The sequence below is a fragment of the Perca fluviatilis genome, chromosome 2 (genome assembly GCF_010015445.1).
Source record: "Perca fluviatilis chromosome 2, GENO_Pfluv_1.0, whole genome shotgun sequence".
NCBI lineage: Eukaryota > Metazoa > Chordata > Actinopteri > Perciformes > Percidae > Perca > Perca fluviatilis.
In genome coordinates this window covers 3,661,311-3,677,092 of record NC_053113.1, presented here as the reverse complement: position 1 = coordinate 3,677,092, position 15,782 = coordinate 3,661,311, and the positions used below count along the sequence as shown (strand labels likewise).

Below are 15,782 nucleotides of genomic sequence, written 5' to 3'. Positions count from 1 at the left end.
CTCTGTTTTCTATAAACGTGACATCTGAAAGATGGGTAATTAAAAAAAGTGGATTGGCAGTCATTGAGTCCACATGTGATCGAGAAGCCTGCCTCATGTGCATGAGTAAGTCCCACATGTTGGACCAACCTCATGAGAGTTCAAGTTTTTCTTTGGTACTTGGGTCACTGTTATACACGAGGGTGTAAACAAGGCATTTAGAAAAAAATATTTGGTAGATTAGGTTTATCGCTCTGGTTAGTCGTCGGCAGATGTTTTTGAGGTGGATGTGTTGCATGGTGAGAGAATTCACCTTTTTTCCGAGGGAAATACATTTTTAATGTGGACACTACATGGGTTCTTTGTGGAAAACTGATATTTCCAAAGTATTTTAGCCAGCACTTTTATGTATATTCAGTCAAATTTGACCAGGAATGGACTGATACAGCCTGGGGCAGAGCTAGATTGTAATGCTCTTGATATATATATAATTGATGGTGAGGTCTTTGTGGCAATGAAATACTGTGTGAGAATATGGGGGTCTGAAACCACACCTATGCATGCAGATGAGGTTCCTGGAGCTCTGTCTTTGTGGCAATGAAATAGTGTGTAAGACTGTTTAAAAATTACACCTTCAGATTGTACAAATATTTTAGCACTGGTGTGTATCGACTAATCTTTAGATGTTGTATCTTTCTTTATAACTTTGGTCATTAAAGTGTATTGCAACTGAAGATTGTGGTGTGCGGGAGTTATTCACTTTCTAGTATTTGAATTTGTACAATTTAACTTCTTTTAAATCATTGATTGTGGGAAAACAAACATTGCCTTCTTTTGCTCTCATTCTTTTCTATTTAACAAGGACATTTTTGCCACTTTATAGGTACAATGGCATCGTCGCTGGGGTGGTACCCCTAACGAGAACAAATTGGTACCATCTAATGGGGTACCTTTTTGTACCAGTGGATTAAGGTACAAATGTATTGCTAAGGTACAAAATTGTCTCTCAAAAGGTACAGTTTAAAAGGGTACAATTCTGTACCTATGGTAAGGGTACTATTGCTGTACCTTGGGGGTACCACCCCAGCGACGAGCCATTTGTACCTTTTAAAGGAACATATTCGAGGGTACATATTTGTACCTAAAAGGCACAAACTGTAGGGGTACTTCTTTGTAACCATTAATATGGTACAATGTTGTTCCCCTTGGGGGTACTGCCCCAGCGACGAGCATTTGTACCTTTTTTTTTAACTTTTCTGTACCTTTATTTCTGAGACTGCAGTACCTAGGTAAGGACTGCTAGCCAGTCAGGAGCAGAGTATGAGGGCGTGCCCTGACAGGACCTAGTTAAGGACTACTAGCCAGTCAGAAGCAGAGTATGAGGGCGTGCCCTGACAGTAGCTAAATAAGGACTACTAGCCAGTCAGAAGCAGAGTATGAGGGCGTGCCCTGACAGTACCTAGGTAAGGACTACTAGCCAGTCAGAAGCAGAGTATGAGGGCGTGCCCTGACAGTAGCTAGGTAAGGACTGCTAGCCAGTCAGAAGCAGAGTATGAGGGCGTGCCCTGACAGTACCTAGGTAAGGACTACTAGCCAGTCAGAAGCAGAGTATGAGGGTGTGCCCTGACAGTACCTAGGTAAGGACTACTAGCCAGTCAGAAGCAGAGTATGAGGGCGTGCCCTGACAGTACCTAGGTAAAGACTACTAGCCAGTCAGAAGCAGAGTATGAGGGCGTGCTACGTTAGCAGCTAGGCGAGCATTATAACGTGTGTTCCAAAGTGACCACGTTTGTCTCTGAAGTAAAGGCTGGACTACAATAGAGCTGTTTGGAGCAGTTAGTGAACAGTGTTTTCTGTTGGAGATGGTAAGTCCCTTTGGGGGGGAGATTTTGGTCTTTTTCACTTTGTAAACCTATAACATGCACAAAAAGATGTATAACACAATAAAGGAAAAGGAAAAAGCCAAAAAGCATAATATGAGCACTTTAAAATGTGTGACTGTTCCTTTAAATCAGCCCAGACAGGTGGATTTTTTCTGCAACAGTTCTTAAACTGTGTGTGTGTGTTTGTTTCAGTGTCGCTGCCGTCGATGGAGCTGGGCTGCGGTCTGGGCGTGACTCTGGTCCTGATGCTGCTCCTCTTCGTGGTGTATCACGTCTTCTGGCTCGAGCTGCTGCTGCTCTATCGCTCCTGGTTCGGCACCGACGAGCGGCACACAGGTGAGAGACGCCAGGCGCCTTGGTGGGTCTTCTGTTTATCTACAGAGACCCTAAATAGAGTTGTTATAGAGTGTGGTCTAGACCTACTCTATCTGTAAAGTTGTTGTTTGGCAGTACTTTCAGTCAAAAGAGGGCCATTCAAGTCCAGCTAAATGTTCAATCTGTTCAATGCTGATTGGTCTGGTGGTGGCGAGGACCCTAAACTATACACAACATGGCCGCTGTTACAACATCTGGTATGAAACATCTGAAAGAATACGAGTTGTGCATGAAGGAATCTCCAGACAGCAGCCAGAATGCAGCAACTTCAGGTACGGCAAAGGAAGGACAGTCCCTGTTTACTTCATTCATGTGTTCACTGTGTTCATGGACTGAGGATGGGAGGAGGAGGCAGCACAATCTCAACCAGTGGATTCAGGAGTCGGCCGAACCCCAAAAATCTGGATTTGGTGCATCCCTAGTTTTAATCAGGGCCAGGGGGGGGTGTCTAACTGCGTGTCAATCACTGCTCATGCACATGCATTCATTCTCCCTTGTGGGGGGAGGGGCTTAGGAGACCGTTTTGGTCTTTAGCGGAAAGGGGGGGGAGGGACTGAGAAGTTTTTGATGTTCAAAAGTCCTGGATCTTCCCAATCACAAAGTTTCTATATAATATATTTGGGTTTTCTTTCAACCGAATTGTCAAAAAGAAATAACGTGGATGGTTCACCACAATGCTCGTCACAAGTTAAATAAATAATCAGTTCACTACTTTCATTGAATTTGGGTGTTTTTATTCAATTTTATAGCATTTAAAGAAAATAATTGATGTTAAAAAGAGCTTTTATTTGGTATAATCATGATTTTTGTCCTGTTTTACTGCTAGAGTTATGAACCTTGAGAAGTCTACCGGTTTAAAAGAGTTATCAGCTTTTTGTAAAATTGAAAAACTGAAGTTTAATAAATAAAACTGCAGATTTGTCCCTGCCACCTCCACCACTTCATATTTTCGACGCGGTACTAAAGTCTTCTTGTGTTTAACGACGTGTGGCTGCAGTCGAGCATTTAGATTATTAAACGTCAGATCAGGAGAACATTTAAGAGAGAGTTCTTCACATGCTGCCAGATTCATTCAGTCATACCTGAAAACTCTGCTGCTGGTTCCCGGCTGCAACATTTCCACTGTGTGTGTGTGTGTGTGTACGTGTGTGTGTGTGTACGTGTGTGTGTACGTGTGTGTGTACGTGTGTGTATATGTATCTATGTGTGTGTGATAAGGACGTGGAAACTTGCACAGATATCGAGAAATGTTCTTCCCCAAACTGACACGTAAAGTGTCCTATCTGATATCAAAATGGTAAATGACGTGTGTGTGTGTCTGTGTGTGTGTGTGTGTGTGTGTGTGTGTGTGTGTGTGTGTGTGTGTGTGTGTGTGCGCAGATGATAAGGAGTACGACGTGTACATCTCGTACGCGAGGAGCGGCGAGGAGGAGCAGTTTGTTCTGTCGACGCTGCGCAGCGTTCTGGAGAACGAGCTTGGGTACTCCGTGTGCATCTTCGACAGAGACAGTCTGCCGGGAGGGAGTGAGTACTCACACGTACTGCAGTACACAGACACACTGATACTGCAGTACACAGACACACTGATACTACAGTGCACAGACACACTGATACTGCAGTACACAGACACACTGATACTGCAGTACACACACACACACACACACACACACACACACACACTGAAACTACAGTAAACACACACCCACTGATACAACAGTATACAGACACAATGATTCAGCAGTATACAGACACACTGATAATGCAGTACACAAACACACTAATACTGCAGTACATAGACACTGATAGTACAGTACACACACTGATACTACAGTACACACACACACTGATACTACAGTACACAGACACACTGAAATAGCAGTACACAGACTGTTAAAAAACGGACGAAATGAATCGGCTCTGAAAAGTTAAGCCAATGCTGAAGTGCCTTTCAATTCAGTTGATTTAAAAAGGGAACATCGCAAAATTAAAAAAAGCATGATTAACACACACACACACACACACACCCCCACACACCTCGCTCTCTTATCTCTGCTTGTTTCCTCTCCTCTCTGAATAATGTGTGTATGAAGACACGTCAGCCTCTGTGGTTTTAGACTCATGTAGAGGACATTGATTACTGGATAGAGAGCTGATGCTGCACAGTTTCCTCTGAAGATGAGATAAAGAAGTCATGTTTTATAACAACATTAAAAAAAGAGCAGCTGCTGATGAGAGTTGTCTCCAAAAGAAAGGTTATAATTCTGAATATATACTGTGTGTATATATATAAATTGTGAGCAAGGTGATGACCAAACAGAAACAAAGACAGAATGGTCTGATGTCTGGTTAGGAGGACAGCTGGCGTGCGTCACATCGATGGCTTCTTTCCACCTCGTCAGTGGAAAGTTGACTCACAGCTCGAGTTTTACTCCGTGTTTCTCAAAGAACTGTTTAGAGATTTCTCCGGCTTTACTTCTACTGCCTCTGTTTACACACACTTACTGCTTAATACTGCTAGAGCTGCTTATAATGAGTAGTTGTTTGGTCTACAAAGTTTAAGGGAGAGGGAGAGAGGGAAAGAGAGAGAGGAAGGAAGGAAGATGAGAGAGAGAGGGAAAGAGAGACTGTGTGCTTTAGCAATACTGTGTGTCAAATGAATAATAAATAAAGCCAATTTGACAGAGAGAGACACACACACACACACACACACACACACACACAGACATAGAGAGAGAGAGAGAGAGACAGAGAAAGAGAGAAAGAAAGTAATTCAAATCTATTTTTATAGCACATTTAAAAACAACTCGCACTGACCAAGGTGCTGTACAGCACATTAACCACCATTGTTTCATCTTTGCAGCTCTAGACTTTATGTAAGTTTTAAAGTAAGAATGTAAGGAGGAAAGGACAGAAAAGGAAGAATGAATAAGGAGGGACGGAAAAAGGGAAGGAAGGAAAGAGGACTTAAGACAGGAAGTACATTAAGGAGGTAGGGAGAGAAGGAAAGGGAGAGAAGGAAGCAAGGAAGGATGAAAGGAAGGATTCAGTTTCCTGTGTGTGTCTGTGTCTGTGTGTGTGTGTGTGTGTGTGTGTTGTATGTGTGTGTGTCTGTGTCTGTGTGTGTTTGTGTGTGTGTGTGTATATATGTATTGATTAAGTTTCTTTCACACAATTTACTTTCAACCTCAAACAGATTCATCGGTTATCAAAATAGTTGGAGATTAATTTAATATTTGAGGACTAATCCATTCATCTTTGCAGCTTTACTTCCTCTCTCTTCTCTTTCTGCTGTTCCTGCTAAGAAGAACCGGTGAAACACAGTTCATCCATCCATCCTTAGTTGAGTTTAGTCTATGGCGCCATTGTATCATAAGTCATGTCATCGTCGGAGAATGTTTCTCGAATGATTTGATTTGAAATGTGGCATTGGCCAATCAGGAGTTGATTTGGTGCTCGACATTTTTGACGTTCTTTAGAATTAGTTTTTCTCACTTTTGACGTATTTTTGTAATGCTTTTTTTATTTGAATGAATTTCAATTTTTATGTTTTTTTATGTTTTGGAGCTGGGGGTTGGTGGGTTTCAACGTTCTTTGATTTTTATTTTTTTTTACTTTTCCGGGGTTTTTTGGGAGCGTGCCTATGTTCCCACAGCCTTATGTTCCCACATTTCTAAGATTTTTTTCAAAATTAGGCCCTATGTTCCCACATTTCCTTTTTCATAAATTTGTATCAGATTTGATCCCCCTTTCTCCCAATTTGGTAGCCAATTACACCCACTCTATTATACCAGTAGCAATGGACATAGGAAAATAGGGCTGTGGGACCATTGGGCTGTGGGACCATTGGGCTGTGGGACCATAGGGCTGTGGGAACATAGGGCTGTGGGACCATTGGGCTGTGGGACCATTGGGCTGTGGGACCATTGGGCTGTGGGACCATAGGGCTGTGGGACCATAGGGCTGTGGGAAAATAGGGCTGTACAAACATAGGGCTGTGGGAAGATAGGGCTGACCCTGTTTTTTTGACTTTTGAAACTATATTTGGATAGGGGCCATAAAAATTGAATTTGGTCAAGTAGAATTTGTTTTCCATCTGGAAAGAAGACCTTAACATTGAACCCTGCATTCCTATTCATACACACATCGCCATGCAAGCCTCACTTTTACATTTGTTCAACATTTTATTTTTTTAGTAATTTCTTTAACCCTTGTGTTGTCCTCAGGTCAAAATTTGACCCGTTTTTCAAAGTGATTTGTATCATAAATATGGATTTCTTTCAACCAAATTGCCCTAAAAATTTTGTGTCATAATAATCAATTTTATAGCATTTAAATAACAGCATCCAGACTAAACTTTGACATAAACCCATCTGTGATCCACTCAACATCCTCTGATCTTAACTGTGAGTCAAAATAATTCGTAATTTCTGCTTTTTTAACAAAAAAACGTATGTATAATTTCATATAAATGAGGTTTGTTGACCATGAATTCCAAGAATAAGTGTAAATCCTATTATTAAACCAGCTCAGGTTTTAAAGAAAGCGACAAAAACATCGGAAGAAGTTAATTTTCAATTTTGACCTGGTAGGACATCAAGTTCATGGTTGATGGAAAGATCACACAAGGGTTAAAATCTTTTGTAGCGTGTTACCCCATTTCCTCCCTCCATTAACGCTCCTCTCTCCCCACAGCCATCACAGATGAGACTCTGAGTTTCGTGGCTCGTGGCGGTCCCTCTGGTGTCGTTAGCCCGGCCCTCCCACGCAGGGCTCCCAGGCTCTGCTGGAGCTGAAGGCCGGCATCGACGGCATGGCGCGGGGCGGGCACCTGCGGGTGATCCTGGTCCAGTACAAGCCGGTGCGACGGCAGGTCTGGGTGCGGGAGCTGAGGCGGGCCCGCGTGGCCCTGGCTCTGGTTCGCTGGCAGGGGGACAAGTCCCGGGAGCTCACGTCCCGCTTCTGGAAGCGCCTGCGGGTGGAGTTACCCCTGAGGAGGGTTAGCGGCGGGGGGGAAAGACGTGGCTCTAATGAGGCTGCACAGTCAGAACAGCACAAACTCCCAAACCGGCCTCATCACCAACACGGTCAAAGACACGCAGAAAGTGTTCAACTCTGCAGCGTAACGTTAGGGGGGGGAGCCCGACATTGTAAACTTTCGGGGCTCAGCCCAAACCTAGTGGGGGGTCCATCTATACGCACGTTTTCCATGCAGTTTGATAACAGAATGCGTTCAAATCTGTACATCATTTGGGAAAACCTGTGGAGCCTACATGTTTCTATTTGTAAGTTACATAACATAGGGAGGGTAGGAATTAGAGCCTGACCGATAAAGGATTTTTTAAGGCCGATATCAATACAAATATTTGGTGATTTAAAAAGCCGATATTCTGATAAAGAAATCCAGAAACTCGTAACAAAACATAAGCAGATTTTCCTAACATTTGTTATGTCCTCACTAAAATATGATAATGCAGTTTAAAAATAAACTTTTTATTGTCACAACAGAACTGAGGAACATCAAAATATATATTAAAGTTCTGATAAATAAAATGTAGAAAGATACAAACTTAAGATATGAAACTTAAAGGTAGTAAACACAGTGTTGCCAACATTGACGTTGGTGGACAAACTTTGCAGCCAACACTCCGAACATGTCTGAAGGAGGTTTCGTTCAGTTTTATTTTTAAATATTCTTTTATCGGCCGTTATAAATGCCGATATCGATAATTGGGAAAACGCTTAATAATGGCCGATAATATCGCGCCCCAATATATCGGTCGGGCTCTAGTAGGAATTGGTCAAAGCTATTTTTGCCACGCCATTTGATAACAGTATGCCTAAAAATCTGTACATTGTTTGGGAAAAACATGATAGTTGCCAAGGAAAAGAATCATCCTGTACAACCAACTTTGTCTATTTCTATTTTAAGTTACATAACAGAGGTAGGGTAGGAATTTGGTCAAAGAACCGCAGAAAGTGTTCAACTCTGCAGCGTAATGTTAGGGCGGAGCCAGCGTTGTAAACATTCGAGACTCAGCCCAATCCTAGAGGGGGTCCGGGGGCATGCTCCATTTATTGGCTATATGAACTCTCTTTATGAACACTGGCTCCATCCTCTCTGCAAAAATCAACTCTTCCAGATTCACAAAACCAAGATGGCAACGTCCAAGTTGCCAGACTCAAGGCTTTAAAACGCGGTCCACAAACCAATGGGTGACATCACACAGATGCTACGTCTGTTTTTTTTAGTCTATGTGTCTTAATCATGTTTTGTCTGCAAAACCATAATTTTAAAAACACTCAACAGCTCCAGAGACAGTAAAACAGGAACTCACCATGCTCCTCAGATATCGTTCCGTTTATCATTTTCTCTTAAACAGCTTCAGTATTATTCATCCTTTCATTATCATCATCATTGCCTTAAATCACTTTTCATCTGCACACTATCCATTGACTATCAATGTTTGTTTCATATTCTTCGGTTACATGGTAACCTTGGTTCTCTGAGTGAAGAGACTATCTCTCCAGAGCAAGGCCGCTCGGATACCGCTCCAATCAGTGTTAATCAGTGAACCCATGCACACCTGGGCCTTTTATACTCAAACATGGGCCACGTACCACATAGTGGGCTAGATTTACTAACACTAACGCAGTTTGCGCTGCGTCCGTTTATGCGAGTTCGGTAATAGCGCACGCTATGCTTCCACATTTTGCGTAGTATTTATCAACCCTGACACCCATCAGGCAATCAGCGTCTTTCTCCGCCCACTATACCGTAAATTGCGCTGTAGCAAAACGGTACTGGTGCTATGATACGGCTGAGTGCAGACTGCGATATTCCCACTGCTGATGCTATGACTGTTTGAAATGATCCTGATGCCAATATTTGTAATGTAGCGAGGAGTTTAACAACTGGTGGAATGGGATGTGAACGCTGAGTGGGAGATTCAATTTCATCTTTGATTTCTTCCAGTAACTCTAATATTGCATGGCTGCTTGATCTGTAACGCTAAATGATGTTGTGTTCACTGACAAAGTGTGATTCTTGTGTTAAAAATATTTTCAGCCTCGCCTATGTCTTCGTCTTGCTCAAATTACTGTTGCCATTTCACCAGCGGCATAAAGGTCTACGAGGAAACTTCGACTACCGGCTGGTTTAAAGAGGCGGAGAATTTCCCCAAGAATAGAGGCGCTCTTACTGACAGTCTTTGTAAATACCACGGAATATATAATTAGGGGCACTTTGCGCTTATCCTCCCACCTTTTGGGTGGAACTCCCACTTTCCCACGACCCTCCACGACGCATATTGAAAGCGCAACTTGTCTCTTCTCCGCTCCTGTGGCAGACAATCTGCGATTTTACCCAAGTGGCGCCCTGTTTGTAAATAGCCTGCATCGGTTACGTCCGTCTTTGCGACCAATTACGCCTGGAAACGAAGCAGGCGACGCGATAAATCTAGCCCACTGTGTCTTAAAATGATATCCAGGCCAACTGCCCCAGTGGGTCCGTCCCCCGTACATATGGAATATGTAACTCTGTCGAGAAATAGTCTCAATACGATAGAGAACACGATAATTTGTTGTCTTGTTGGTGTCCAAAAAAAGGTAAAAGTATTAATCCTCAGGGGACCGTGAATGTTTGTACATTTCTTTTGCTTTGTGTTGCATCTCTAGAGAGAAGTTGGGGGTTTTCTCTTTCACTTCAGTACAGTCAGACCTCTCTCGAAGCAGCATCTAGTGGCCATTAAGAGGAACTGCATTTAATACAGCCGGGTGTGGTGGTTGCTTAACTTTCTTTAGATTTCTTCTTAGGGATATTTTGGGGCCTCTATTTTTAAAACACATTTTGTCACGTAGAGATCTTTCGTGCGCTTACATATCTGTAGTGTGAAACCAAAACGTACCGGATCAAATTCAAGACTTTCTTGACTTGCAAAATTATCTTTCAAATTGACAAACGTGTAATTCATGGCTCAATTCAAACACGATCTAAAGTATAGATCCTTCGTGTTTTGCTAGCTTGACAACCGTTGACTACAAACGCCGCTGAATACTATCACGAGACTATATATTGTATGCCATAAAGTGATGAAAGAAAATGTAGCGCGGCACACACAACAACTCAGCAAAAAGGTGCGTTTCAGAACAACGCCGCACTAACATAATTCATTAAACTTTGATGTCAAGTAAGGGGCTACAAAATATCATCCCGCGGGCCTCAATTGGGCCCCGAGCCGACAGTTTGAGACCCATGATCTTAACATTATTTGTCTCTCCCCGTTCACTAACTTACAAATGTTTTACCAAAATAATGGTAGACACAGGAAGTGAAGGAACTACACTTCTCTATATTTACGATAATTTCTTCTGGCTGGATGATTATGAGGGGAATGCATTTTCCAGGGAAGGACAGTCTCCAGCGTAGAGAGATGCAACATCCTTTAAAATCTCCACAGCTGTAAAATGATTCAGAGGAAACCCAAAAGCACAGAGGACAGATCATGTTCTTCAGTATCAAATATTAGTCAGAGATAAATGTTCTCACAGAGTAAAACTTATCGGATCATTACTTTAAAATGTGATTGTTCTGCACTTTGTTTTTTATTGTATTATTTTCTTCTTGTCTTATATCTACATTAAATCAAGTTATATTTTTCTACATGTTCATGATTAACACTTTTAGAAAGAACCGTATTGTAATGGGAGAATGCATCCTGCACTTTGTCTGAAGTATTTAATCTTTTTTCTGTTTAATAAATGAATTGTTCATCACATGTCACCATCATTTATTCATTGTGTGTTTTCATTTCATGTCTTCCTTTTGCAAAAAAACACTTACGCATGTAGTTTGGATCATAAAGCACATACAGTATTATTGGGAATGTATTGTCTTTCCTCTAAAGAAGATTAATGTAAAATCACAGATTCTTTCCACCCACTCTCATGTCCATAAACTCATTTAACTTTCATGTTTAATTATAAATATGCAGCGCAGTGCAGTTTTGTCATCTACATAAAGCAGTTCTTAATGTTTGATGCTATTGATGATTATTTAGCATCCTGACAATAGGGTAGTATGTGATGTTAGGTGACATGTTGGTGTGGTTTGAGTCCGGGGATCACTGGCCATGTTTGCAACGAATGAGTCTGTCTCAGATGTGTCCTGTTGAAACCCCAACGATTTCCTCTGCACCAACACATTCACACTCAATGCTTGGCCAGGACCCATCAGCGCACTTTTAAACATGAAATCACTTAGCTAAGGTTAGGAAAAGATCAACCATACAAGGATATTGCCCCCTTTCTCTAATACGACCCACAGGAGTGTTTTCCGTCCTCAAATCCAGGGACTTGCACAGACCTATGGAGTGGCTTTTTGCTCTAAATGCAAATTTTATTAACCAATTGTGACATTAATTTATCATATCGTACAAATTAAGCTAATTCGACTCATATCAGCTTTCACTAACATTATATCTGATTGTGGGTTTTAAATTAACGTAAAATATTGACTGATTAAAGAGCCCAAATCATCACATTCCTTAGCCTCTCTCTTCTCTGCGAGCGCAGCGCTAATGTAATGGTGGATTAACGTTGCTACGTTAGCCTGCTGCTGCTACGTAGGCTGTCATTAGCTTTGGTTGATAATTTAGCATGATACGTTAATATTATGCAATTATTTTGCACATTATTGAAGCTCAAAGTGGATTTTTTAAAACTATTCACAGGGCATTTGTCATTATCTCCAATCTATCTCGGCCGTCATGACTGGGGGTCATTGTTGAGGGCAAAATAAATGAACCCAAGATTTAATGATAGGGTAATAATTTGTTGTTACTTATTACTAATGATGGGCTTATATTAATGCAACCACAACAGGAAATAAAAAATGAAAAGAAGAAAGAAAAAGTTTCTTAAGGCTCTTTCTCGAGAGGGGCAGCTGAGTCAATCAGGGCAAACGGGCTGTTGCCGGGGAAAAATAGCCCGTACCTGTCAGAACTACTACCACTAGAGGGCGTCACCACTAGAAACCTAAATATAGGTCATACAGATGCTGAAATAAATGACCTATGTGGCTGTTTTTCGGGGGAGGACGTTTTTTTTCATTGCCAACAATGGTGACACTGGTTTGTTGACATTTCCATAGTCTGTATCAACGACGATTCATTCCGGGGATTGGCTCCTGTGGGCCGGAAGATCCGCTGGATGTCCGTCGCTTCCTCCTGTCTTCTGTGTTGGCGTTCTAACCTCCGGTGGCTTTGTGAGGACTATGGTTAACTGCTCCTAAGATCTCTGCAGGGTAAATTCGTCAGACAGCTAGCTAGACTATCTGTGAGTTTTCTGTTGCACAACTAAAACTACTTTTCCCCTGTTCCATCAAAACAAGTTCCTTCCGAGGCTATTTAGCAGAGGCACCGGTGGCGCTCCGTCTGGAGCTTATAGCCGCCAAGATGATTGTGATTGGTTTAAAAAATGCCTAAAAAGAGAGCGTCGTTTTCTCTCATCCAGGAAATATGTGGGGGGCTAGCCAGACCCTCCTCCGCAGCATTGTGGAGGAAGGTCTGCGGCAATGCGCAATACTTCCACAATTCTTTCCGCCACGTGAGAGACATCTTCAATGTCGTATCTCTTACTCTGAATCATGGGAAACGGATGTAGTATCAGTAGTAAAAAGCCAATTCACATGAAAACAATATTTTAAATAATATTAAAATAATATTTTTTTAGTATTAGGGCTGCATGATGTGAGGAAAATATCTAATTGCGATTATTTCAACTGATACTACAATTGTGATATGATCCACGATATTGGAGGGAATTTTATTTTTGTATCATTCTTATTTTCCTAGAAAAATATTAAAATCTAATTTTTTTTTACATACAATTTGTAGACTGGAGCTCCACAATACTTAATTCAGAAGTGTTTGACACATGTTATGCCTTTAAAAAACATTGTGCCCCCCCTTGCAATATGCCAATATGCTTTTTGGATATTGCAGTAGTCCATATTGCGATTTCGATAAAATTGCGATTAATTGTGCAGCCCTAATCAGTATACTTTGTGTCTAATCCCTCAGCTGTTTGTGTTTTATCAGCTGCAGTTCCTGACTCTCCTGTTTGTCTTCTGTCAGACCTGTCGGACGCCATTGTGCACTCGATGCAGCGGAGCCGGCGCCTCCTCTTCGTGCTGAGCCCAGACTTCCTGACGGAGAAGAGCTTCAGCCTCCTGGAGTGTCGCCTGGGTCTGTACCTGCAGCACGGCCACCGGGCCTCCATTGTGGGCGTCGTCTACCGCTCCATCAGTAAGCTTCCCTGCGTGGAGGTGGCTCAGCTCCGGCAGGGGGCCTCCACCACTGTGACATGGCGAGGGAGTCGGTCCGAGCCACGGCGGTCCCGCTTCTGGCTGAGGCTTAGGCTGGCACTTCCCGTCCGGCCGCTCGCTATGGGCCGGCGGATGATCGACAGCACGTCGTCTCACTCGGACCTGGCCGCTCTGGCGCTGCACAGAGCACAGCGGATCCAGAAGCAGGAGCAGAAAGAAAGAGCCAATCAGAGCCGCAGAAACAGGCAGGCGCCCCCCAGAGGAAGGGGCAGGGTGCAGAGGGAGCGGTGGTCGCAGCATAGCACCAGCTGCTCGGGGTGCGCTGGGTTTACTGGAGGACAGGTCGAGGACAGGGGGGTGGGGCTAACAGAGGAAACACAGATGCAGCAGGTGTCCCAGGACAGGATGGCGATTGGGTTGGACCCTGTCCCCAAAACAGAACCAGACTCCACACATGACCCTGACTCAACTCCTAGCTCCGCCCCCGCACCTGGCCCGGCCTCAGACCCGGCCTCGGTCCCGGCCCCTGACTCCGCCCCTGACTCCGCATTCACCACCTGCCAGCCAGAAGATTACGATGGCAGCGGTAGATGATTGGCTTTAGGGCTTCTGGATTTTCATTAAAATTAAAACAGCCCCAACCAGCCAAGCGAATTCAATTTTATTTAATTCATAGTATCAATTTCTAACAGAAGTTACCCCAGAACAGTTTACAGATAGACCCAACAACATCCCCAACGAGCATGCATTTGGGGAGGAAAAACTTCCTTCCAACAGGCAGGAATGGACGGACCCTGAGAGAGAGAGGACACTAAAGCCCAGCTGAGCCTCTGACATGGACGTTTCACACTCGAATCATGCACTTCTGTACTTACATTTGCTATTTTGAATGCACAGTGGGTTCGCACTGCGTAGTGTGGCCAAATGCAGCACTACGAGTACCTGGATGTGTGGATCGCGTGACAATACTTAAACATGTGTTTTTCAATAAGTACCACTAGTCAGATAGTGAGAAAATAAGGTGGTGTATGTTTTGTCGGCTCTTAGGTCATTGCATACTGACCATGCTCGATTTGAGACAACACTACCCTGTCAAAATGTATGCAAGTATCCAATTTGAGACACAGCATGACACTAAAACCCAGCTGAGCCTGAACACAGACTTTTGATACTGACTGTAAGTGAAGCTGCATTCAAGTTGCATAGGAAAGAAGGTCAAGTATCAGCCGGATTATAGCTGGACCCAGCAGACATGGCGTCGGAAGGTGAGGGACATCCAGTGCGGTGTACTTCCGTTGATCCAGACTACAACAAAACTCTCAGCAGAGCTGGAGCACGTTCAATCTCAAAACCGGCGTGCACCGATTTTTCTGCAGTTTCCAGATTGAAAGACATGTTTCCTCTGAACAGTGCAACGGTGTGCAACGAGCTTTGTAGTATGTTTTCTCTGGTTTGGTGGGCGTCAGAGATGTTTCTCAATCAGCAGCGACGTGTCTGTAAACTTGTGAAATAAAAAGGCTTTTCTAAGAATGATTTACAAACCCCTGTTTCAGCATTAATAAAGTTTTTCGTACATTTAGTTGAGTCTGAACACTCCAGCCAAAGGCTCTATATGTATATATATATTGTAAATCTTGTTGCACAACAAATATCTTGTGTGCATAAGATGGAAAATATAATCTTTCAGAGACTTGAAGGCTCTATAATTTCAAAATTCTCTGACCATTTTGCACAGTTTTACTTATAGTTTTTTCCAACTGCTTACACACGTTTTCAAAACTATGTCTCCTTTTTTCAAAACTCTACACACAATTCCTAAAACTGCACACACAAAATGCAAAATGCCTCATATCTCCTTCAAAATGAAACACTGCATTCAAAATACCATAAACACATCTCAAAATGAAGCATTTGCATCAAATGGCGAACACTTTTTTCATAATAGTAAATTTTTGGATATACCATGTACACACTGTTGTTCTAAATCTAAAGCTCTTTTGTCGTTCATAGGCTTATATCTACATTTACAATGTTCTAGAGAGAAAGTAGTCTGCTGAGAGGGGTTGAAAAGTGCACTGTAAAAAACAATGTAATGTTACAGTAAAACAGAAAATATTGATTGGGCAAAACATTACGCTTGTAAGAGTAGCACAGTGTTGTATACAGTAGCATCAAACAAGAAAACAAAAGTATAAACATATGTAAACCAAAGGTATCAGTTT

General features: G+C 42.6%; 1 protein-coding gene across 2 annotated transcripts in view; it reads left to right on the top strand.

Moving 5' to 3' along the window:
• Positions 1-15,093, top strand: part of LOC120570954 (interleukin-1 receptor accessory protein-like) — a 60,672-nt gene extending 45,579 nt beyond the window's left edge. For both annotated transcript variants that reach the window (XM_039819650.1, XM_039819643.1), the window contains 3 exons: positions 2,055-2,198; positions 3,618-3,761; positions 13,370-15,093. In XM_039819650.1, coding sequence (XP_039675584.1) covers positions 2,055-2,198; positions 3,618-3,761; positions 13,370-14,154 — 1,073 coding nt within the window. In that variant the 3' untranslated portion in view covers positions 14,155-15,093. The remainder of the gene's footprint in view (positions 1-2,054; positions 2,199-3,617; positions 3,762-13,369) is intronic.
• The last annotated feature ends 689 nt before the right edge of the window (positions 15,094-15,782 follow it).